The 24,665-nt window shown below is 46.7% G+C and overlaps 1 protein-coding gene across 6 annotated transcripts in view; it reads right to left on the bottom strand.

Annotated features, from left to right (window-relative positions):
* Window positions 1-1,811: 1,811 nt before the first annotated feature.
* The window catches only part of SURF1 (SURF1 cytochrome c oxidase assembly factor), a 147,211-nt gene continuing 124,357 nt past the window's right edge, over window positions 1,812-24,665 (bottom strand). For 4 of the 6 annotated variants that reach the window (XM_069609342.1, XM_069609345.1, XM_069609344.1 and 1 more), the window contains exon 10: window positions 1,812-2,386. In XM_069609342.1, coding sequence (XP_069465443.1) covers window positions 2,320-2,386 — 67 coding nt within the window. In that variant the 3' untranslated portion in view covers window positions 1,812-2,319. Of the gene's footprint in view, window positions 2,387-7,182; window positions 7,226-24,665 lie in introns of all 6 variants that reach the window. The other 2 variants (XM_069609346.1, XM_069609343.1) reach the window with 1 other exon arrangement.

Here is a 24,665-nt window from a genome sequence, read left to right on the forward strand (position 1 = left end):
TTATGTTCCAACGCTATGTTTGGGCTTGATCTTGTCTTCCATCAGGTACTCCCTGTGCTCTCTGAGCAGGTATTGCTTACCTTTATTTGTCTGGAAATCAATTACCAGAACCCCAATACCGGGGCCAAGTAGCACTTATGTTCTGAAGCTATGATTGTGCCTGGTCTTTGTCTCAATCGGGTAAGCACTACGCTCCCCGATCAGATGAGGTCTCTAGCACGTTTAGCTCTTGCAAGGCACAATGATGTGGTGTAACTCACAACTCAAACCATAAACCCAGTACGGGAACACCTAACCACTCGCCTTAAACAAATAACCGGGACTTGGAGAGAAGAAAATAAAATTGGCCCACTAGCACTTATGCTCTAGGATTAGAAATGGACTGACATTGTTTCCCCGTCAAGGTACTACACCTCTTAAATAAGGTTAGGAATCTGGCAAAACAAACTCCTGCAAGGGACAACGATGTGCTGTCACCCGTTATTAGTACCCAAACCATACCCTAGACCTGTAACTCCAACCTCTGCTCCAAGTTGCCAGATGGGCACAGCACCAATATGGCCTGATTTTGATGCTTGACCTTCAGGTTCACTGAGTAAGAGCATGCACAACTGAACGTAGTCAATCCAGACAACAAAACTGGATGTAACTGCACATCAAGAAGGTCAATTGGACACATGGATAACCATAGACCTGCAATTGCCTGGCCCAGTAAAGGTCTGGAATTGGCCAACTAAACAGAGGATACTTTTAAGCTGGGAAAGATCCAGCCAAGCGTGTTCTTTTATGTTAAAGGATATATACACCACAGGAACGGTTCCCCCGGCGGATCCGAAAACCAGGAGGCAGGATCGACTAGTAGGGTGTAGCAGGATAAATGTAGAGCAAGATTTGTGATGTTCTGTGTGTGCCGTTTACGGATCTATGGGCTCCCATCTGCTGTTGTGCGAGACTAAGTGTGGTCTGGCCTGTTGCTGCAATGCAGTGAAGCACCTGCAGTGCAAGAAAGTGGTTTTGTTTGTCTAGGTCCCGAGAGGCGTGTGCATAGACTCGTGGTTTTAGCAGATGGGTTAGTGGGTGATCTCGTTCTTTCGGGCGTCTGTGTTGGGTGTCTTTTGGCCTTGCTGTCTGCTGGAGCTTTCCTCTGCGGTTCATTTGCTTGGTTCTGCGAGGCAGTGGCGTACCCTGTGGCTGTCTAGTTATCTGTGAGCTGGAAAGGAGGCAAGGGCCACCCCCACCCAGGGTTGAGATTGCTAAGGTTATGGGTTGCTCTTTGGTCATAAATGGGTTTGACAAATCAGATCATTTGAAAGCATACTATCACCATTTCCACTTCCTGTAAGAGTTTCATCTATGTACACAAGATGAAACTAACTCTTGCATCTACTTTTATCAAGACAAGCTAGAGAGTGACTCAGTGACAGGCATGAACAGTCACTGCACCTGGCATGTATGGAAAATCGGAGACCAAGTGGTTGAGATGGCACAAGAGCACATGGATAGATTGGGATATACAGTGGGGCATTGTCATGGCCATGTCTCACGCCAGAACCGTTTTTCTCGCGCATTAATTTGTGAAGGCAATCAAGAACTAGTCCAGGATCGCACTGGAAGGTCTAGGGCATTCCCACCACCACCACATTGAGTCTATAATAATGGCAAAAGGCACTATATAAATGACAACTACAATACAAACTCCAGATGAAATAAGCCAACAACAGATAAGAATCAGACAGGCTAATCAACGTAACTATGTCCATCTGGCAGTGTTTTCCAGTGGGTGCAGCGTGAAAAATGTAAGGCTTCATAAATCATATAAATGGAGATCTTTAATATCCGATCTCCTCTTGGCTATATTTTGTATTTTACATGTTTAATTTCCTGTGTGATTAATCCAGTAAATCTTTACAGATATATGTGCAATTACAAAAAACACACAAACGCCCCGGCTTTTTCCGCAGATTCATAAAAACACCACACAGCGAATCTACATTAGCAACGTGACCTGTCAGGTCGTTTCAGCCCAAGGAGAACACCCCAATGCGTTCTGCAGGTACTTTTCCATAGTCAAATCTTCATAAAGTCCAACTGTATAGGGACAGTGTCTGAAATTTAGAAAAATGACTGCTTGTTTTTGTGGCCAGGGCAGAGAGAATCGTTGGTTCGTAATCTATAGGTTTCCTTTGAACAGGATTCAAATCTCCAAGGGGAGAAATTTGAGCATTCGCATCTGCACGATGGTGCAAGCACACTTGCAGTGTTTTATCAAAGTGCAGGTTTCAGTCAAGTTTGCCCCCACTGTGGTGTTCCATGTGCCTTCTATACTGGTAGCCTCATCAGGAACTTCTTGCACCACATGTAGGATGTCGCAGCACACAGCCCATACCTGCAAGACAAAACAAGGGGCGGTCAAATGACAAAGAAATGGGGATAGTGCATTTGAAACAATTCCTTTTTTTACAGTTTGTATTTCTAATTTACACCAGTAAAATGACTCCGAATGGAAGTAAAAGGACACCCATCGATTAACAGGCCATTATAAACTGCATTTGGTGCTTGAATAAGTGAGAAATTAAAAATAAACTTGATTCCCATACATTTGTGGACAAGAAAACATTGTAAAAGTGAAGCATACAACTGTACAGAGGTAGCAATTCTGACATACCCATCCTACACGAGTTTGATCATCAGCATGACCTGGGCTTACCATTTCTTTTATAAAACATTTATTTTAAAGTTTTAAACCACAGAACAATAACAGACACTCTTCTTAATTCTCTATAACAGCCCCTAAACCTCTCAATGAAACAGATGTCCCAAATACCATTTCTCAAAAGACTTGACTGGCAATGAGCAACAGTAGACCAGAAAATGTTTGCGGGGCAACCACTTAGTTCATAAGTCAGTCTTTAAAAAAGTTATTGTGACGCATCCACCCTCATGCCCCATTCTGAAACCCCTTGGGCCATCTGTTGCTCTTCATTTCTTTGTAAATTAACTCTTGGCTGTAATCAAAACAATTGTAAATAAAGGTTTGCCCTGCCCCTTCCTTAACTCCTAGTTCAAGAGCGTCTCTTGCTCAGGCATCCAAAGTGAAGGACAGATGAGGAAAGGGGGCAAATCCGGTTTGGACCAGAAGGACCAAATTTTTTCTTAGAAAGTCTTGTTTTGAATTTTTTCAAATTCAAAACAAGACTTTATAAGAAAAGAAAACAATTTCTGCTCCTTTAACATCAGCTACGTTCCCTACAATATGTTTTTCACCCCTCTCTCCAAACAGGCCACCCCTACCATCACCAACCACACTGCCTCAATCTCCCTCACATCACCATAGACCACACTAGCACTCCACAACTACAAGAAAATGAATGCGCGCCAATGTCCATTCAGCAACCAACCATGCAGCAGACATCACTGATTTCCCCTCCCCCTGCCCCACCCCATTGGCTACAGAATTCCACAAAGAGACCGTCTAAACAAGATAGACTGAGGCCTCGCCATCATTCACAAAGCTTCACAGCCATGCACCCAACTGTATGTTGTCACCACTGGGTCTTCTGAAAACCTTTCCTGCCACTTCCCACTCTACCCAACGGACACAGTCACTTTTCACCTCATCCACAGACCACCCAAGCCCAACACCTTCTTCGAAGACTACATAGACTTGGTCACCACCATGTCTCTCACCCATGCCAACATCTTCCTCGGATATATTTTATTTGTATCGCGCTCGTACGCAGGTGTTTCAGAGCGCGACAAGGGAGGGGAGGGGAACAGGGGAGAACAAAACAACTAGGCCCAGTGACATTGAAAACGTGCAAGTGCACGGGAAAGGGGAAAAGTGGAAAGTGCGGAGCAGAGGCTAGACAGATAAATAATAATAAATACAAAATGAAATAGATAATGGAGCAATAAGCAGGGGTAGTGCAGCCGGCAAGTGCTGTGTTTATGGCAGCAGAACTGGGTAAGTCTGATCAGTGAATAAAAAGAAGAAAGTGTGGGGGACTGTATGGGTACGGAGGCAGTGCAGAAGGGTGGCAGGGTGAGCAGGTACCTGGGCCAAGGGGACAAAGGGTGACCAGGTGCACAGTGCCGAGAGAGAGCAGATCAGCACAGGAGAAAGGGAGCAAAGGCAGATGCAAAGAGGAAGGTCTTGAGGTGCTTCCGGGACCGGAGATGGTTATCCTCAAGTTTTAGAGTGGCAGGGAGGCTGTTCCAGAGGGAGGCCCTGGCCGAAGACCGATCTACCCACAGCTCCCAACAAATCTGTGACTTAAAAATCCAAGTCAATGAAATAAGATCTCCACTGCCTACTCAACACACCCACCATCACAGCTCCCCAATCCCGCTCCACTGGTCAGACCGTGTGGCAAACCTCTTTAGTCACACCAGTCAAGCAAACCCATTGGAAACCCTGTGAACAAGCCTTACGATCATTCAAAAACATCTCAGTGGAGGGCTCACAGAAAACCTTGCCAAACTCCACTTGGGTCGATTGTACTCGGACAAACCAGGACTGTGACTTGCTCCTCCAAGAACTGAACACCACCCTCACAAGCAACATCAATCACCATGCCCCAGTGAAACAACCCACCATCAAGCCTAAACTATCTGCACTCTGGTACACTCAGGAACTCAACTTCAATAAACGAACCATCAGAAAACGCAAGACATGGTGAAAATCCTGCAGTGCATCTGACCTCACACTGCTCAAGGAACTCCGTGCTACACACAGACCACCTGCAAACTACAACCAAACTTCCATAGCTAAGGGCAACAATGAAAGCAGAACCTTCTTCAAAGCCATCAAGCACTGCATCAACCTTCTGCCCGACCCACCCGTACCTCACTCTATTGAGAAATCCACCACCATCAACTCTCTCTTCTTCAATAAGATTAGCATGAATTGCCAACACAGACACCAGTGCTACAACTGACTGCACACTACACATCCCAACTACCTGGACAACTTTCACGACCCCTCACTGCCATTCTAGCATCCCTCAAGGCCACATGGTATGCAGACAACATCCTCCCTGCCTCCATACTCGAGACACTTCCGACAGAGGCACTCCTGCTTTACCCGACAATCATCAACAGCTCCCTAACTTAACGTACCTTTCCCTTGACCCTCAAGACCGGACACATCCTCCTGCTTCTCAAGAAACTAACACTGAACCCTAACGACTTCAGCAACTACTGCCCCAGCACAGATCTTCCCTTCCTAGGTAAAATCCCTGAGAAGGCAGTAGTCACACAACTTCTATAACACATGGAAGCAAACAACCTCCTTCAGTCCTACCAATCTGGCTTCAGACCCAGATGCAGCACAGAAACTGCTACCATCAAGATGATCGACGATGCCCCTAAAATCCTTGATGATGGCCATCCTTGCCTCCTGGTTCTCCTTGACCTCTAAGCAGCATTTGACATAGTAGACCACCAGCCACTCACCGACAATCTACAGCACTCCATGGGGATCAGTGAGCTCGTCCTCGGCTGGTTCAAATCCTACCTTGCTAATCGACATCAGTTTGTACAAATGCATTCCTCCAGATCACCAACTCTACCCATCTCCTGTTAGTATCGATCCTCTCCCCCCATGACCTTCAATCTTTACATGAAAATGCTTGGAACCCTCCACACACATCCACCAATACGGGTTTATGGTAATTCCATTGAATTTATACCATCAAAAGGACCATTCCATCTAAAAGAATGAATCTAAAAAATTACCATCAAATGCATCTCTTTTCCTTTTTGTTTTTAAATTGGGGTCCCCCCTACCCCCTTGTTTTTTACCCTTTAAAACCCATTATAAATAACACTAAACCCTTTACCTTGAAAAAACATGCATTCAATGCATATTTATTCAATGCAATTTTGTCAATGGAATGGCATTCAATGGTAATGTTTTAGATGAAATGACCAGATACCACCAATACGCAGATGGCACACAGGCCTACCTCAAGATACCCTTTATCAAAGACATCCACAGGTTCAAGGCCTCCCTCTGATTGACCCAGTCATGGACGACCAGTGTTTACCTGAAGCTCAACCCATCCAAGACTGAATTTCCTACTGCTAACCAACAATACAAACACCCAGAACTGGCACTCTGCTATGCACCTCGAGAGATTCACAACCCAGCTGCCCACCTATGCCAAGTCCCTTGTTTTGGAAGGAGAGGTGTCTGTTGATGTCAAACAGCACATAGTAGGGAAGACTCAAACGGCTTGGTACCGACTTTCTCTCCTCTGGAAAATCAAGCCCTTCATCCCAGAAAACAACCTCAGATCTGCTGTCCAAGCCTTGGTCCTCTCCCACCTAGATGGTGACAATGCCCTCTTGGAAGGCCTTCTGGTGACTACCCTGGCTCCAATGAGATGTACCCTGCATCCTGAAACATAAATCAAAGGACTCCGCAAATTCGACCACATCATAGTGTATTGGCTTCCGCTGCAAGCCTGTATAATCCACAAATCCTGCTGCATCATCTACAAGGGGGTCACCCTGAAATCCCCAAGCTACCTCATTGAGAAACAGCATCTCCAGAGCCTTATAATCCACCAGAAGTAGGACACGTGCAGACTTGAACTCTGCTGGTGCAGGAGGAAAGAAGACATGCCTTCTCTGTCTAAGCCCCAAGACCCTGGAACCTCCTCCCCGTCAGCATCCGACTTGCCCCCTCGCTTCTACTGTTCAGGAAGGGGCTCAAGACCCTCCTCTTCAAGGAATGGCTACTCCCTAACACCGATGTCCATACACCATCCATTCCCAACCATACCCGAGACTGGGTGATCTGATCCCTACTGTTACCTCCCATGGTTACCTGCAGATCGTTGCCTGACAATTCCCTACATCCCCTGTTCCAAGATCCCCACTCCCTTGTTTCTATGCTCCCTAAACTTGTCCCCCCTCCCTACCCCTAGGATTGTAAAGCGCACTGTTGCTTCCTGAAGCTAGGTATGCGCTCAATGACTACCCTAATAATAATAAAAGTTTCTCATAAACGGTTCACGTCAATTCACCCCAAATACCTATAATGGCCATCTTGGGGTTACGGTCCAACCCCTATGGAATCACTATAAATGTAATTGCGACATTAATTTTAGGCCCCTTACCTGTCTTGGCTTTCCAATTGTCTCGTTCCAGAATTGTCTGATTTTTTATTTTATTTACCTGTCTTTTTGTGGCGCCCCCGATGCCTGCGGGCTATCGGCGCCTAAAAAATAAACAAATTAAGTAAAATAATGACGAGACCCGAGCAAACTAAGAAAAGTGCTGGTCAGCCTCGTGCACTTGCAGCAGAAGTCATCAGCTCTCCTCCCACCCTATACAATTTAACAGGGGGAATAGTAAACCCTAGCAAGAATTTTAAATCTGATAAGTCTAACATTAATAGCCGTCTCTCTGTGCACCTAAGGTGCTTCTAACCAACCCTATCTTCCAATGCTCCAAAATCTTTCTCCAATGTAGCCTGAAATGCCGAAAAGGAGCCCTTGTTGTTATTCAGTAACCACTAAAATGAGGAATAATCTGGCGGTGTTGGGCCTCCGCAGTGAGGTGAAACTGAGCCTTTCTAAAGCACAGTGAGCAAGGTGTCCATGTCTGCATTACCGTGTGTGACATGGAGTGAAACCACAAGTTTCACAAGAGTATGGCAACTTCTCTACTGAAAAGGAACATTGTTTAAATAACCTATTCTATGGAATTTCTTCCACTCAGGAGGGTCTAAAACCACATTTGAGCTCACTGCACTCATCACAGAGGAGAACAACAAGGCCGAAACACAAGTCTGGGGTTGCTGTTGGTACTCTTGTTCAGAGGAGAATTGTCTAGCATTTCAGTGCTTGACAAGCCCAAGTGGGTGGGACCACACTGATATGCAAATGGTTATTTCTCCTATGTGAAAGGTACAGTGAGCTAAAACATGGTTGTAGACCCTCTTGAGCGTGTACCTTCCCATAGAACAGGTCATTTGGTCTTGTTAGTTCTCAGTAGAGTGGCTCCCAGACCTCTTTGTGAGTGCTCATCATAGTCACTATTGTACTCCTGGTCCATAGTTCCCCTGCCTCCACACTAAGATAATACTCCTTAAAGGGGACAAAGCACCTTTGCTCAGCCTGGGCCCATTTATTTTAGAAGTTTGAAGCCTGGCCGTGTATAGATGATTGGTCCCCACCACCAAACATGCCCATGGCTTCCAGAACTCAGCTTAACACCTTAATGTCAGGGTGGTCAAGGAGGGTCCCTTTTATTACGAGGGATTCATGTTGCGCACACCCTATAGATGATGGGGGGGTGACAGCAAACTGGTATAGTGGTACAAATCCATATGAATTGAATGGAGTTCATTATGTTACTTCTAGTATTACAAGTATTTATAATTCATATATATTATATCTTCACACACATAGAAAGATACAATATTAAAACTGCAAATGCAACAGGAACACAAATCTATACAATGGGGTGCTTTTCTCCACGGTTAGCTGTTACACATGCATTCTAAGTAGCAGGGGCATTCTTGATGGAAAAGAGAATTAGCTATCTAGTAATAAGGTTGTACGAACAGGGCAAAGTTCACAGTCCATGCAAAGGAACAGATGTTATCTTGACCTTTGTATTAAAATCTTTAGAGGGGATTAGTCATTTGTTTGGTGGTAATAAACATGAGGCCCGAGGCCAGGGTCCAATGGTTAAGTATTTTTCCAGGTCATCAGGTTGTATGTGGCCACATAAATTAGGTATTTTATTAAGGCACCAGGAGTCTGTGGAATGGAAATCGCAATCTGTAGTTGAAAGAAAATCCTGTGTATGCAACCTTCCTCTATTTGCCAAAATACGTCAGCAGGACCATGTGCAATCATACTTAAAAGTCAAAAGGCTAAGGCCAGTTATTGCTAGCAATCAATTATGTTTTCAATACTAATGTTTAACCATGCACCAAGGTCATGACCTACTACAGACAAATCCCAAGAATTTGATCCAAAGATAATAATGAAGCTACTGGCCAATGAAAATTGAAGAATTCGGAAAAGATGGGATTTCTTTGAAGGGGTTTTGTCCAATCATATTTGGCGGTGGATGCTAATAAAAGTATCTAGACGTGTTTTAAATTATTGCAAAAGGTATATAAAATGTCAACTGACGTATTGTTGAGACTTGGGGGTTAGTTTGGTCCTGCAACACCATCTAACCGCTCCCCTGGAGCATTTGTACAATAAACTTTATGCACAACCGTGTACTCGCTTCTTTACTGGTGGGCCTGTCTTGGGTTAATGCAGGGGTCAAGTCCTAAAAATTCAAGTGGGGGGGGACTCCTCAACAAATGCAATGGGATGTGACGTTGCCAGAAATTAGCATATCAAGGTGAAATATGCACATTTAATTAAATTGGCTTTGCATAACCACCCAAATTGAACAGGACGAATGGCATTTGCCTTTCATAAAATCAACACACACACAAAACCAAGGCAGGATATTTTCTTCCAATAGTGTTTTTGAAAACATTAAAAGGTGTGCATGTTTTAAAATCCAAGAACCAATACAAATAATTTCCCTGGGACTTGCAGTAACGAAATGGGATATTTCACCTTTAGTTGTTGTTATTTTTTAATTTTTTATCAGGTTATGTAGTGCAGTGGTGAAGTGTCTGGGCTACAAACCCGACGACTGTGGTTTGATCCCTGAGGTCTGCATAATTTCAAAGAAGACATCCAATGTTTCTCTTTTAGCTGGGGGGACTGCGTCCACCCTCTGAATAAAGTGAGTGGACTCCCCCCCTGCCCCCCCCAATCCCCTTGCGTGTACTCTCCACTTGAGCCCTGGGTTAATGTGATTAAAGACCCATCCCCACACTACCCACACCAACGTTCAAAATTATTAGACCGAGAGGGAGGGCAGGTGTTGTTTAAAGGAGGGGGTCAGTAATGCATTAATCAGTACAAGGAGTGAAATGAATTTATATCCAAGTTCCTCCTGCCTTCCTTAATAGCAGTGGTCTGCAACCTCTAGTTCGCCTAATGTTTTGGACTACAACTCCCATCAACACCGGCCAGCATAGACAATGGTGAGGGATCGTGGGAGATGTGAGATTATCTCAAAAGAAAGACCAACTTATCCTGGCTTGCCTACTCCCGTTGATAACATTGATGTTCAACATAAGTGAAGTGACGCTCCCTAGCATCACAAATACTCTGGTTGGAGCAGACACACAGCCAGTTACTGTTAAACCAAGTGAACAGAAGACACTGACCTCTGACAAAACGGCTTCACAGAGAACAAAATCCATTGTGGCGGACTAAAGACCAGGTGACTAGATGTCACAAACCAACAATGCTGGGGAATGGGGAGATGAGAATTCATGGGACACCCCAGAAATGGGCTGGAATCACGACCCTTAAGAGAAGTGGATGAGAAAAAGCAGATGGATCAAAGCTATGGAGACCTGCAAGAGGTGCAACACAGCCTATAGGAGAGATTAGCACAGAGTGCTGTGAGAAGCGGCGAAATGACCGATTGGGTTGTGCTTATATGGCAGAATAGAAGTCAGCAATCTGATGGCGGAAACCCGTGACAGGAAGACAGTCCAGGAGAGAGAATTGTCTGAAGCGTAAGGGACGTTGGAAACACCACCGCAAGATTTGCGGGAGCTCTTGTAAAAGCTGGAGATGTGAAGGTAGCCATGACACCATCAAGAAACGTCTTGGTGTAAAAATGAGGTCAAAGGGTCACAGTTTATATTGGCAAAGCCCTGTCCTTCTAAAACACAAATGAGGAAAAACCTATGAGGTTGCTAGATTTTTGTCAGCTACTAGGCAACCTTTCCATTGACTTAGAGGAGCCTACTTTGGCCCGAGTTCTATACCAAGAATTCTGCATATGATGCGACTGTAAAGGCATGGCATTTACCCAAGATGCCGACACAAGCACGATTATGCCAGCAGATCAAATGGTCTAGACAATATTTTGTCTAAGGGTACACACTATTTGCTACCCAGCTTCTTGGAGACTGATCATATTTGTGTTTTACCACATTTCTTTTGCCACATTTAGTACTTACTGCAAGTGGGCCAGAAATGAAGAATTGCCATTTGAATGGAAGTCAGAATCTCTTTCTTGGTAGGAGAAAGCTTTGCTGGTAGTAGTTTAAAGCAAACTATTATGTTTTTAGCAGGGGTGTAAATATCCGATTGTGCCCAAGTAGTCTTCTTCGATACCTCCCTCTGTACCTTGATGAGAGATCAGTGTCCCTGGCCACATCCATATTTGGAGTGGAATAAACTCAGTTCCCATGAGGTGTCTGGGGTGGACTATGTGGTTTGCATGATTGGTGAGTAGCAGAATAAGATACCTAGGAACATTAGCAATGAGCAGCGACTCAAAAGAAGAGGCCACATTTTAGACATGTGTTCTTAGAAACAAACCTCAATGACAGGGCTCTATAAGCAGGTGTTGAGTTTTTCAGATAATTGTACCACTAGGCAGTAAGCCATTGAAGTATGATAAGCTTTGGTGTCCATGGTTGGACAGCACCAACTCTGAATGACCGACTACTGTTAAATATGTTGCATATGACTCCGGAAAGGGCAGGGACCAGCAACCTCTTTGCTCCTCATCGGTTTCCAAATCTCTTCATGGTAGTCTCCCGCTGTAAGAATTGGGAGCACCTGGAAGGGTGTCCCCAGTGTATCAGAGCTGCTGCAATACCTCAGACCCAAGGCAGGTGTAGGGTGGAGCACCATATTAGGGCCCTAGAAGCTCCACAGGCCTACAACACCATGGACTTTGCCTGCATCTTGCCAGGAGACTGGGAGCAGCCTCGAGCAGTTTGATTGCCTCCAAGAGTGTCATGCGACATGCTTGGTCACTTATTATGGAGTCCCCAGTCAGCATCCAGCCCCAGTGTTGGCAGCAAAGGGCCAATAGCAGTTATGGGCAACTTCTGGTTAGGGCCATGCTTGTGCCAGGACCTTTAACTGTAGTCACCTCCGTGCAACTTCTGCTCCCCACACAGAGGGATCCTTCAACGCAGTGACTCTCCACTCACTCTGCCAACTGTCTTTTGGTTGCCTACAAATGCATTCTCTAGCCGAACTCAAATGTTATACCTGCTCCATCTCAGCCAGCCCTTCTCCTTTCCTTTCTGCTCACCCACCCACGTTCTCCCTCTTGGGCTGCACCATTCCTCCAGACTTCACTTGCCTTTTTATTTTTACCCTTCCATCGTGCCCCTTGACTTTGCTCCCTTCCTCCTCTTACTCTTCTCCTCCCGTTCTCTTGTAACCTTAAAGCTACACATTGGTCTAAATCTAATCCACTCTTCCCCATCTGCCTCCCCCAAATCAGATGCTCCATTCTCCCAGTATCTTCAACCTCATCTATGCCGTTGGCATACGGCAAAACGCAACTCTTATGTTGTGAATCTAGGTGCTTTTTAGGTGTATTAGATGTTTTGAATCCTGGTGCATTTTTAGGTGTATTTAGATGTTTGAAATCTAGGTGCTTTTTGGGTGTATTTGGATGTTTTGAATCTGGGTACATTTCTAGGTGTATTCAAGGTTTAAAACTAGATGCATACTAGATACAGGAAAGTCTTGAATCTAGGTGCTCTTGGACACAGCAATTGCTGTGAATCTGGGTGATATGCAGGTGTAGTACATGTTTACATCTAGGTGCATATTAGGTACAGGACAAGTTTTTCAAATCTAGGTGCATTTACACATATACCATTCACTACCCAGACACTTTGCATTGCATCTCTGCCGCTAGAATGCAGCTATCCCCACAATAAAATTTGGTCTGGTTGCACACGTTAGGTCTTTCCTGTGTGATGAAGCCGATGATGTCAACACTCCTTTCTCAGAGGTAGCCTCCCCTCATGTGGCCAGGGGATGGCAGCCGCTACTTGATCCTGACCTTGGGGATGTTACAGGTTTCACTTTTTCCCACCTGTTTTCGCTGCTTGGCGGAATCCTTCGCCGGGGTTTTCTTCCATGCTGTTCGGGTCTTGTATAAACCCGCTCGGCCGTCTTCGGATTCCAGGATTCGTTCACCTTCTTTGCCCGGGATCAAGGAACTCCAGGAAGACCAGGAAGGAAGCCAACCTTCGGGGGCGGACCGCGTGGAACGCGGAAGGATGAGGTACAAGGAGAGGGAAGTAAAAGGAGTAAAGAATGGGTTCTGGGAATTTGGGAAGCAACACAGTTCCAGGAGCACGAACTACGACACACGTCAAGCCACAACTAACGGTAGCGTTGAGACGCGCGGAGCCGCAGGGGAGTGGCTAATTTATAGAGCGTTTATAGAACGTGCTGCCTAGGATGTAAAGGTCGATAGACCGCGTTCCGTGTATACGGCCATGTTGGGTGTACTACCGCGAGTAACCACCAACGTGCTAGGGACCAGGAAGACCAGAAAGGGTGTGATCGATGGATCATGACAGGGGGTGGCTATGCGAGGGTGGATCACATGGGGGGGAGGTGACCATTAAGGGGGGGGAGTGAGACATTGACAGATGAGTCATGGTATCCCCCTTTCCCCTTTAGGGATATCCCCCCCATTCCTCATGCATTTACCGGAGGCAGCAAACACGACCGATTGTTCCCTGGTTGTTGACGACTCTAGCTACATGACTGGGACGAGGAAGAGGGATAGAGGGATGAAGATCTGCAAATCCAGAAAACCCACAACATGTTCTAGTTTGAAGAAATGGTGCCGTGAGCTTTAAATCCTCAACAGCTTTTACGGAGGAGAGAGAAACTGAAAGGAGCAGGAAGCTACCATTGGAAGAAGGAATGGCTCGGCTAGAGCCCCGCTGCACGGAAGGCCAGCGGAAGAGGGCGTAGCCGACCGAGTGCGGCCCAACTCTGAAGGGTGCGGCCCAACGCTGAAAGACTGCCAATACCACAAAGGAGAATCAGAGCTCTCGTGTTGCACAGGTAGTGACACCAGAATGCTGCCCACACACCTCGGAAGGCAGACGAAGAACGTCAAAAGGACGGATGCTTTTCTGACCTACAAGCAAAGTGCAGTAACCAGGGAAGCTCGCGAGGGATGCCGAAGCAGCCGCACAACCGGTGAGCCAAGCCGGGACACTGGGCGCTTCACTGCAGGTACTGTAGCCGTAGAGCTGTAGAGATGATGAAAAGTAACAAGCTGTTGAGAGCAGGGTCACGGACCCATTGGACATTAAAAGTATGGCAAAGGCTGAAGCCTGAAGTTCGGTGCGAGTCTAAGACCTGCACCCCAAGTTGAGCGACTTGTGAATCTTTGTAGAGAAGTGCTGGCAGGATAATAAACAAGGCACCTGTGAGTCTTTGGGGGAAGAAAAGTCCTGACTGGAGAGTATACAGGCATTTGCGAGTCTGGGACCCGCACCAAAATTGTGTAAAGGAACTATATGAAAGAACCTGGCAGGGGAGTATACCAGGTGTTGTGTGATTCATGCCCTTAGGATTCCGAATTGCATTCCATGTGGAAAGGACCTGGGCAAGGGAGGCATTTCCCTGGGGGTGAATTGCAACACCAAGAGGAGAGGGTTATCCTCCTGGGCTACCAAGAACTTGGTTATTCTTTTGGCACTTTTGAGAAACCTGGGGTAGTGAGCCATTCCCTAGAACTGTGAGCACTATCAATTTGAAATCTCTGTTGGATTTATACCTTTTTGTTGAACTTGAAGATTTGTGCACTTTTTGAGCCAGACATTACCCTTAGCACCTTATAGTTACTGTATAGCATCGAGTCAGGAAATTGCCACTATTATCAAGCAGCTAAACAAATCAAGAGCAGCAGGGCCTGATGGCATCTGCAATGTAATTATACAAGATGAACCTGACAAATGGGCGGTATGCCTACACCGGCTATTCTCTACGATCGAAACAACCGGAATACTTCCTCCCTCGTGGATAGAGCGCCATATCCTGCCAGTACACAAAAAGGGTTCCTGGAATTTACCGGTCAATTAGCGCCTATTAGCGATGCTAGACGTTCCTTCAAAAATATTCACGAAAGTACTATTAACAGAACTCAATAACAAGATTGACACAAACAAGATCCTCCCACCAATACAGATGTGATTCATAAAAAAATAAAAATAAAACACCATTCATAATCTTATAATAATAGAATACGCATGGACCAGACGGAATTTAAAAGTATATGCAGCATTTATAGATTTCTCTGCCGCGTTTGACACGGTCATAAGAGGACAACTATGAAGAAACCTTTATCCTGGAACATACCACTGGGCCTTCTCAAAATGCTGATGTTACCCCACACTGAAACATCAGTAAAAATAAGGCTTGATGCAGACGGAAGGCTAACAGCGGCTTTCCCAGCCAGTCAGGGCGTAAGGCAGGGATGCTTAGTTGCTGCAAAACTCTTCAACCTCTATCTCTCTGACCTCAGTCTTGAGTTTGATAGTCCTTCCCTATGTCCAGTAAAGCTAGCTCGTCTAACCACTAGTTGGATAGCATATGCTGACGACCTGGTTTTACTGGGCCACACTCCCCGTGGGCTGCAAGATCTGATAAATGACCTGGATAAGTTCTCTGAAAAAAATTGATTACGTATGAACATAGACAAAAGCAAAACCATTATCTTTTCTTCAACAGCTGACAAGAAGCGCAAATCCATCTGCTACCTAAACAGCAGCATTAAGAATGTGTATTGCTATAAGTACTTAGGCATAAGTGTGCAAAATAATCTAAAATGGGACACCCACTGGTCAGCAACTAAAATAAAATGCAACACAGTAGTAAGAACCATTCAGAACTTGATTAGTAACCAGAGTGGAATGTCAATTGAAACAGGGCTGCTATTGTACCATACTAAGCTATGATCTATGATGCTCTATAGGGTCAAAGTATGGGGAGGAAAGCTGGGGCATTTGCTCCTGCGATATGAGGCTGTCATATTGCGGCGATACTGTGCCTTCCACTGTCACTTCAAATCGAATACATTATCTAGAATTCGATTTAGCAGGAATAGTATTAGATGTAACATTGAAAATCATTTTATTCTGCGACAGATTGATGAAATCCGACCCGGAAACCATGATAGGCTGTTTTGCCAATGCTTTCTGCTCAATAGATAGTTTCCAAAAAATGGGCGACCTTTGGCATTATGCAGAATCTACGCTTAAAATGGCAAGAATGCTGCTGCGGCCTAACCACGAATGGTGCAGTGTACGTGAGTAAGTCACGCTTGAAAGCTAAAGTGTCAGAGTTTAGTAAAGAACAGAATTGTATCGACCTATTCTCTAGCAAACAAAGCCCTGATTTTTGCTGATGGATACTTAATCGGAAAAGTAAACCACTGTACATCACGGCATATCCCAAAAGTGCAATTATTAATCAATACCTTAGACTAAAGTTCAACTAACAGTGTAGCACTGATGACCAAGGTGCCCATTTAGGAAATGCACGGTGCGACCATAAATGTTGGTTATGTGGCACAAATGAAATTGAGACTATTGAGCACCTATTACTAGGATGTGAAAGTCTGAACAGCCTACGCATTAGCTATTTTAAAGCATTTAACAATAATGCCAACGTGGATGAAATAATAACTATCTGGGCTAGGTTCCAAAATGGTGATGACATCAATTTGAGATTTTATATTATTGGAAAGTAGTGGACATTTTTAAAATATTAGCTTGATACAGACTTTCTAATTATGACTGTATTACTTGTGTGATTTTATATCTTTTCCTACAATGAGTCCTATTTTAGAAAACATTTCCGTGCATACGCCGTTGTAATTTTTAAACCAATTAATTGATATGAAATCTATCTTTATCTCTACCTGTGGTGTCCCCCAGGGGTCTACCCTCTCTCCCCGGCTGTTCAACCAATACCTGGCACTTCTTACCCACCGCATTGCCGCTCTCTGCCCCAATTTTCAGTGCTACGTGGATGACATTCAGCTAATTTTCAGGCTACCTTTGGCCACCTCTTCTCCGTCTCTCATCTCTGACTGACTGTCTGCTATTCAGGAGTGGTGTGCCGCCAAAGGATCTCTGCCTCAATGCCAGTAAGACAGATTCTCCTCATCGGCACACCCGCTCCCTCCTTTCCTGTCACTCTCTGGCCGGCCTCTCTTGGCACTCTTCCTGCTCCCACCTGCGAGGCGGGGTCCTCTTCGACTCCACACTCCTTCTCTCCTCACATCTCTGACGTCTCCAAGAAATCACACTACCAGCTGCACCTCCTCAGAGGTTTTCTTCCCTTCCTCTCCTTCCCCCAGAAGCTCACTGTCTCCAGAGCTCTGGTCCTCTCTAGGCTGGACTATTGCAACAGTCTCTTTCTTAATCTGCCTGCCTCTACTCTCCACCCTCTGCAACTCATCCAGAACAGGACTGCGAGACTAGTCCTTGGCCTCAAGCCCAGGGATCGTATCTCTCCAGGACTGAAATCTCTGCATTGGCTCCCAGTGGCTGCGAGGATTAAGTTTAAAACCCTCTGCATTGTCCACAAGGCCTTCTGGGTCCTGGGGCCTCAATACCTTCAACTCTCTCTTCCTAAATATCTTCCTTTCTGAGCTCTTCGCTCATCTGCCTCCAGCTCCCTCAAGGTCAGTCGCTTCTGCAAGCAACGGGTTGGTGGTAGATCTCTTTATTCGGCTGGGGCCTCCCTCTGGAACAGCCTCCCTGCCACTTGAGGAGAACCCCCTCCGGTTCCGGAAGCACCTCAAAACCTTCTGCTTTCTCTCCTCCTCTCCCCTGTTGAATTCCTGGCTGAAACTGCACTGGTTACCTGGCCACCCTCTGATCTCGGGCCCAGGTTCCCTCCCCCACCAGTTACACACCTGCACTGCCTCCCTGGCATCCCCCGCACTTGGAGACTGTTTCTGTACGCCTACAGTCCCCCACCAGCACTTGACACCTTATGTCTGCACTTACCCTTGCACTTGCCACCAACTGGCCATACATCTCTTATTTTTTTATGTATTCATATCCCATGTACTGCACTGTCCCACCCCTCTCCCATTCCACACTTTTCCCCTTCTCCTGCACTTGCGTGATCAGAATGACACTTGACCTAGTAGGATTGCTGTCACTGTCTTCCCTCTGTTCCTCCTCCCTTGCTGCATCGTGCCTTGTAACACTTGTGTATAGGCGCGTTATAAATGCCTGGATGCCCACGGGCTTTGGCACGATAAGCTCAACAACAATAACAACAATCATATCATCGATATCTTGTATTAATATTATGCACATATGTCATGTATTGTTTGTTGATGTCTTGTTTTGTCATATATACAAAGCCATGTGGCTGATGGTATATTAAATAAATAAAATAAGGGATACATTACTCACCGTAATCGTATTTCTGATGCTTGTATCTGCTTAGATTCACATGCTGTGCATAGGCCGACATCTAGTGGAAGCTGCGGAGTATTACAGTTTGTCGAAAATGGGCGTCGACACAGGGCGTGCCAGTAATACTATCCCTAGTGTGACGTCCACTGTACCCATGATCCCTCACGCGTCTAGGACCCTCAGATTGTATTTTTCCTGACATGAGGTAGCATGAGGAGTAGCGCGAGTACAGATGATCCAAGCAGATAGAAGATAGATAAGATAAGACTACAAGCATCCATGCGCCTTCTCTCAGAGGGGAGGAAGGGTGGGTCGCATGTGAATCTAAGCAGATACAAGCATCAGAAATACGATTACGGTGAGTAATGTATCCCTTCTGAGGCTTGTGGAATCTGCTTCGATCACATGCTGTGCATAGATTAGCGAGCAGTGTTAGAAGGAGGTGAGATTTGAGAAGGGTCATGAGCAAATAAATGTCTTGTCCCACTTGGGTATCTGTCTTGGAATGGGTGTCAATGCAGTAGTGCTGAGTAAAAGTGTGAATAGAGCTCCAAGTAGATGCTTTGCAAATGGTGTCAAGGGGAACATTTGCAATGAAAGCCAGAGTGGTCCCAATGCCTCTTGTCGAGTGGGCTCTGGGCGTAAAAGGCAAAGTTTTGTCAGAAAGAGAGTAACACAACTGGATACAGTTGACAATCCACTTGGAGATTGCACCCTTACAAACGCGATCTCCCTCTTTGCCTGTGGCTACGGAGACAAACAGTTGATCTGTTTTCCTAAGCGGTCTGGTCTTGTTTACATAGTAAAGGACCGCCCTATGCACATTTAGGGTGTGTAGTTTAACCTCAGCCGAGCTTTGTGGGTTTTGGAAGAAAGCCGGAAGCTCGATGGACTGGTTTACATGAAATTTAGAAATAAACTTAGGTGAGAACCTAGGGTGTGTCCGTAAAACCAGTTTATCCTTATGAATAGTAAAGAAAGGATCCTGCACTGACAGAGCCTGAATTTCACTGACCCTTCTTATGGATGTAATAGCTACTAAGAAGGCAGTCTTATAAATCAGGTGTTTGAGACTTGTCTTATGCATGGGCTCGAATGGGGGGCCCATGAGTTTAGATAGCACCACGTTCAGGTCCCATCCTGGTGGTGGGTTAGATATAGGGGGATGAAGTCTCTTTACTCCCTCCATGAAGGCTTTAACCACGGGTACCTTCCACAACGACACCTTGCTATGTGAGGTGGTGTACGCTGACAGTGCTGCCAGGTGTACCTTTAGTGAGTTGAAAACCAAATCTGCGTCCAGCAGGTGGAGCATGTATGTCACGATTGTGGAAGGAGTGCAATCAACTGGGTTGATTTGTTTATTCTGGCACCAGATAACGAATCTCTTCCATTTGTCGAAGTAGCAATGCCTTGTGTTCAGTTTCCTAGACTCTTTTAGGATGTCCATACATCTCTGTGGTAAATTGAGATGTCCAAACTCTATGACCTTAGGAGCCATGCTGCTAGGTTCATGGAGTTGGGTAGAGGATGCACCTTCTGACCTTGGTGCTGGGACAAAAGATTATACCAGCCCGGAAGTTTGATGGGATCGCACACCGAAAGTCTGCGTAGGTGTGGAAACTACGGTTGTCTCGCCCACATGGGTGCAACTAGGACAAGCGTCATCGACTCTTTGTTCATCTTATTCACCACCTTCCTGATGAGAGGAGTTGGTGGAAAAGTGTACGCAAACATCCCTGACCAGTTCATCCACAGGGCATTCCCCAGGGAGTCTGGTTGGGGAAACCTGGATGCGAATCCTGGGCACTGTCTGTTTTCGCTTGTGGCGAATAGGTCTATAGTGGGGAAACCCCACTGAGAGAAGAGATCTTCTACGATATCTCTGTGTAGACACCATTCGTGTTCCTCCGGAAGGGGATCTCTGCTCAAGGCGTCCGCTAGAGAATTGAGATCCCCTGGAACATGTTGAGATGACAGAAAAATGTTCCGTCTGAGCGCCCATATCCAAATTTTCTGGGCAAGTCTGGACAGATTTGGCGAACGAGTCCCTCCTTGCTTGTTCAGGTAGAACATGGCTGTCGTGCTGTCCGTCCGGATCTGCACCAACAGGTTCAGTAGGTGGGGCTCGAACGCTTGAAGTGCTCTGAAAACTGCCAGAAGCTCTAACAGGTTGATGTGATTCTTAGCCACTGTTTGAGACCAGAGACCCTGAGCTGTGTGGTGGAGATGGTGAGCTCCCCATCCTGTCATGCATGCGTCCGTCGTGACTACCGCCTGTATCTCGAGATCGTAAAAGGGTTTCCCCTTGGATAGATTGTCTCTTGTCCACCAGTGGAGGCTTTGTGCAAGTGTTGGCGAAACAACCACTAGATCGTCCCACTGACCACTTGCCTGAGACCACAGTTTCGCCAACCATTCTTGGCGCGCGTGGGGGACCAGGTAAATATATGACACCATCATGCCCAGCAAACGCATTGCTTTGCGTACTGTTATCTGGCGACCGGTTTGATGTTGCGGAATTTGCAGTAGTATATTCCGAATTCTTTCCTCTGAAGGAAAAGCCAACCCCTCTTGAGTATTTAGAACAGCTCCTAGGAACTGCTTGGAGGTGCTGGGCACCAGGCTTGATTTTTTCTCGTTTATGGAGAAGCCCAATTCGAAGAGGAGGTCGATAGTTCTTTGAATGTTTGTCCTGCAAATTACTGGGGTCTCCCCCGTGATGAGCCAGTCGTCCAGATAAGGGTACACTGGATTGCCTCCCTGCGTAGGTGTGCCGCCGCTTCCACCTCCAGTACCCTTGGTGAATACCCTTGGAGCCGAGGCTATCCCGAAGGGCAGTACCTTGAACTGGTAGTGCTGACTGTCCACCTTGAAGCGATTTTCTGTGCGCTGGGAGCATGGAAAAATGAAAATAGGCATCTTTCATATCCAATGTTGCCATGTAATCCCCCTTTTTTAGGAGGGGAATTACCTCTTGGAGAGTGGTCATGCGAAATTTTTGGGGCTTGACATACTTGTTTGCAGGCCGTAAATCCAATACTGGGCGCATTGTCAAATCTTTTTTTGGCACAAGGAAGTAAGTTGAATAAATACCCTTGTTTACCTGGTGTCCCGGGATAAGTTCTATTGCGTCCTTTGCAAGAAGAATTTTGATCTCTTCGAGTAGGATCTTCTGGTGGTCTAAGGAGTGTATTCTTTGTCATGGAGGGTGGTTTCGGGGACGCTCTAGGAGTTCTATGCAGTATCCTGCGGACACTGTGGACAGCACCCATCTGTCTGATGTGATCCCTTCCCAAGCTTGGGTGAAGATGGAAATGCGTCCCCCTACTGGGGATGCGTGAGAAGGGACCCTGAACGGAGCGTCACTGTTTTGGTGGAGGCGTGCCCCCTCCTTTATTGGTACTGCCTCTACCCCTACCACGACCTCTTTTGTTACCCCTGCCATAACTCTGGGTAGACTGCTGGTTAGTGTTCCATGTAGTACCCTGGCCTTGGGAATAGTTTGAGCCTCTTTGGGAGTTTTGTCCGCGAGGCCGACGAAAATTGCCATTCCCTCTCTGGTTTGGGGGTTTGTTGGTTAGTTGCCCTAGAGACTTGAGTGTCTTGTACTCATCCTTGGTATTCTTTAGCGCGTCCTCGACCGCCTTTCCAAATAATAGATCCGGCTCCACCGGCTTATCTATCAATGATACTTGGGTCTCGGCCTTGAAACCAGACTGCCGTAGCCAAGCATGCCTCTTGATCACCGTGCTTTCAGCAATTAATCTGCCGGCGTTATCCGCAGCATCAAAGGTTGATTTTAAAATGCAACCTGACATGGCTCTCCCCTCTGCCGAAACTCGTGCCAATTGACTTTTTAAGGGTTCTGGGGCAGAGTCTATGAGAGCCGCGACTTCTTCCCACTGGTGGCAGTTGTAACTAACCAGCAGGGTGGTGGAGTTGGCAATCCTTGCCTGGTAAGCGGAAGTGGAGGCTAATTTCCTGCCCAAGCCATAAATCCTCTTGCTCTCCTTGTAGGGGGGGAGCTTCGGACGATGGCAAGGGTGTTCCCGCCCTCTTACGGGTGTTTGTAACAACCAGGGAGTCCGGTTTGAGATGTCCCCTTATGTACAGTGGGTCAGCATGGGCTGCCCCGAAAAGCTTTTCAATTCTGGGGTTTACTGCCCTAGTGAGATTGGGGTTAACAAGGGAAGGGTCTATCCCCTCCTTTGTTTTGACTTAAGGATAGGGATGGCCTGAGCAACAGGTCTCTTTTCTCCCACCAATTCCTCTGCAAAGTCCCTCTCTTCCTGAGCACCTTGGGTGTCAATGTGGAAGTGCTGTGCCGCTCTGGACAGGACCTCATTCAGGAGAGGTTGGTTGTCGACAGGGGAGTCGGTAACCGCGGGCTCTTTCTCTACCGGGGAATCTACCCTGTATGTATCAGGGTCGTCCTCCTCCTCCTCCTCCTCCTCCTCCTCCTCCTCCCCATAATAGCCTGTCCCAGTTTGTTCTTCGAACATACCCACGTCTGGATCCTCACCAAAGGATGGATCTTCCTGATATTGAGAATAGGGCTGTAGATAGAAGGGGTCTGAAGACTGAGTAGGTGCTTCAGCCGGGGACTTCTTACTTGGGGGTATTGGATCCTTGGAGCTTGAGGGAGTTGACCCTTCTGGGGTATAAGAGAGAAAGTGTTCCAGGTTTTTGGCGTAGAAATCTGCCAATGATGACATCCTTGACATTACTCTGTCTATGCCATCACTGGACCATTCCCTTGAACTGGGAATAACTCTTTCCTGGAGTGCTTTACCTGTTTTATCCTGACTAGACCTTCTGGCCTGAACAGGGGCCTTATGGACAAGAGACTTGTCCATCTGTTTAGGTGGAGAAGAATGTAGTTTAGGAGTGGAAGTAGGCTGGGACTGCTTACTTCGTTGTCCCCCTCCCTCCCCGCAGGTTGAAGAGTGTTTCCCCGATTTTTGGGCCCCATCAGAGCTTTTCGGTGCCTGGCGCTGAAATTCGGGGGTAGAGTCCCTGTCTCTAGAGAGTGTAAGGGATTCGGTAGCAACCTTCGCGCTGCCTGCAGACGCCGACTCCTTGAGTGCGGCCTGGGGGTAGAGGTCGGCGTCGTCCTCCGATGACCGAACCTCAGTCACTAAGGGGAGCGAGGCGCTCTTAGCAACAGTGGAGGGTTGCCTGGTGTCATGCGGCGATCTCGAACGCGAATGCCCAGAGGACACTGACTCGGTGGACCGTTCTCTTCGTGCCTCTTTCCGAGAACTCGACGTGCGCGTCGAGTCTCGGTTGGACCTTTGTTTGCTGGAAGTGGTGTGGGTAGCGCTCGTGTCGCCGGGGGTCTTCCCCATAGCTGCCCTGCCGGACAACCTTCCGAGGTCGGGGACTTGCACTTGGCTGTCCATCGACGCCACATTGCCCTCGCCGTCCGAAAGTACGGCGTCGCTGCCATCGCTGAAGGCACCCTCCGCGGCCATGGCCTCTTGTCGCCTGGCGTGGTGGGCCCAACGCTTTGTCTAACGGTCCTTAATGGTCTTCGGTTTAAACCGACTGCACGATCTGCAATTCGCCTCAGGGTGGTCCCTCGGCAAGCAGAGGTTACACGTGGCGTGTCTGTCAACCCAAGGATACTTGCGGTTGCACTTGGGGCAAAATTGAAAAGGGGTACCCTCCATACGCACCATGTGGCAGCGGGCTGGGAGTGTAGGAATATAAGTAATGTACCTTTATTAATCAGAGTGTAGGATATGTGCCACCCCCCACTCTCCCTACTTGCAGGGCCGAGGCCAGAGGCCTCCTGAGGCCCAAATCCGTCGCTGTAGTCCGACGGTTGAATTTTCTCCGATCCGGCGTCAAGTGTCGATGTTCAGAGACTCGACGCATAGGTGGAATAAACGGGGAAATATATAACAATATTTGCAAAATCTGACTAAGACAGGGAACTCGGCTCAGTGCTTCCGACCAGCATGGCGGAAAAAAACAATCTGAGGGTCCTAGACGCGTGAGGGATCATGGGTACAGTGGACGTCACACTAGGGATAGTATTACTGGCACGCCCTGTGTCGACGCCCATTTTCGAGTTTCGAAAAACAAACTGTAATACTCCGCAGCTTCCACTAGATGTCGGCCTATGCACAGCATGTGATCTAAGCAGATTCCACAAGCCTCAGAAATATAGTTACTTTTAGAGAGGGCTAGGATAGGATTTTGGACACAGGACATTTTTCCCTTGGACATCTTGACACAGGACAGACCCTTTTGGTTGAGATAAGGAAATACCTCCTAGAGTAGGGACAATGAGGCATTTCCCAACCCCTTTATTTGATTAAAGGTTTGT

Source organism: Ambystoma mexicanum, chromosome 8 (assembly GCF_040938575.1).
Source record: "Ambystoma mexicanum isolate Mex_15411 chromosome 8, UKY_AmexF1_1, whole genome shotgun sequence".
Classification (NCBI taxonomy): Eukaryota; Metazoa; Chordata; class Amphibia; order Caudata; family Ambystomatidae; genus Ambystoma; species Ambystoma mexicanum.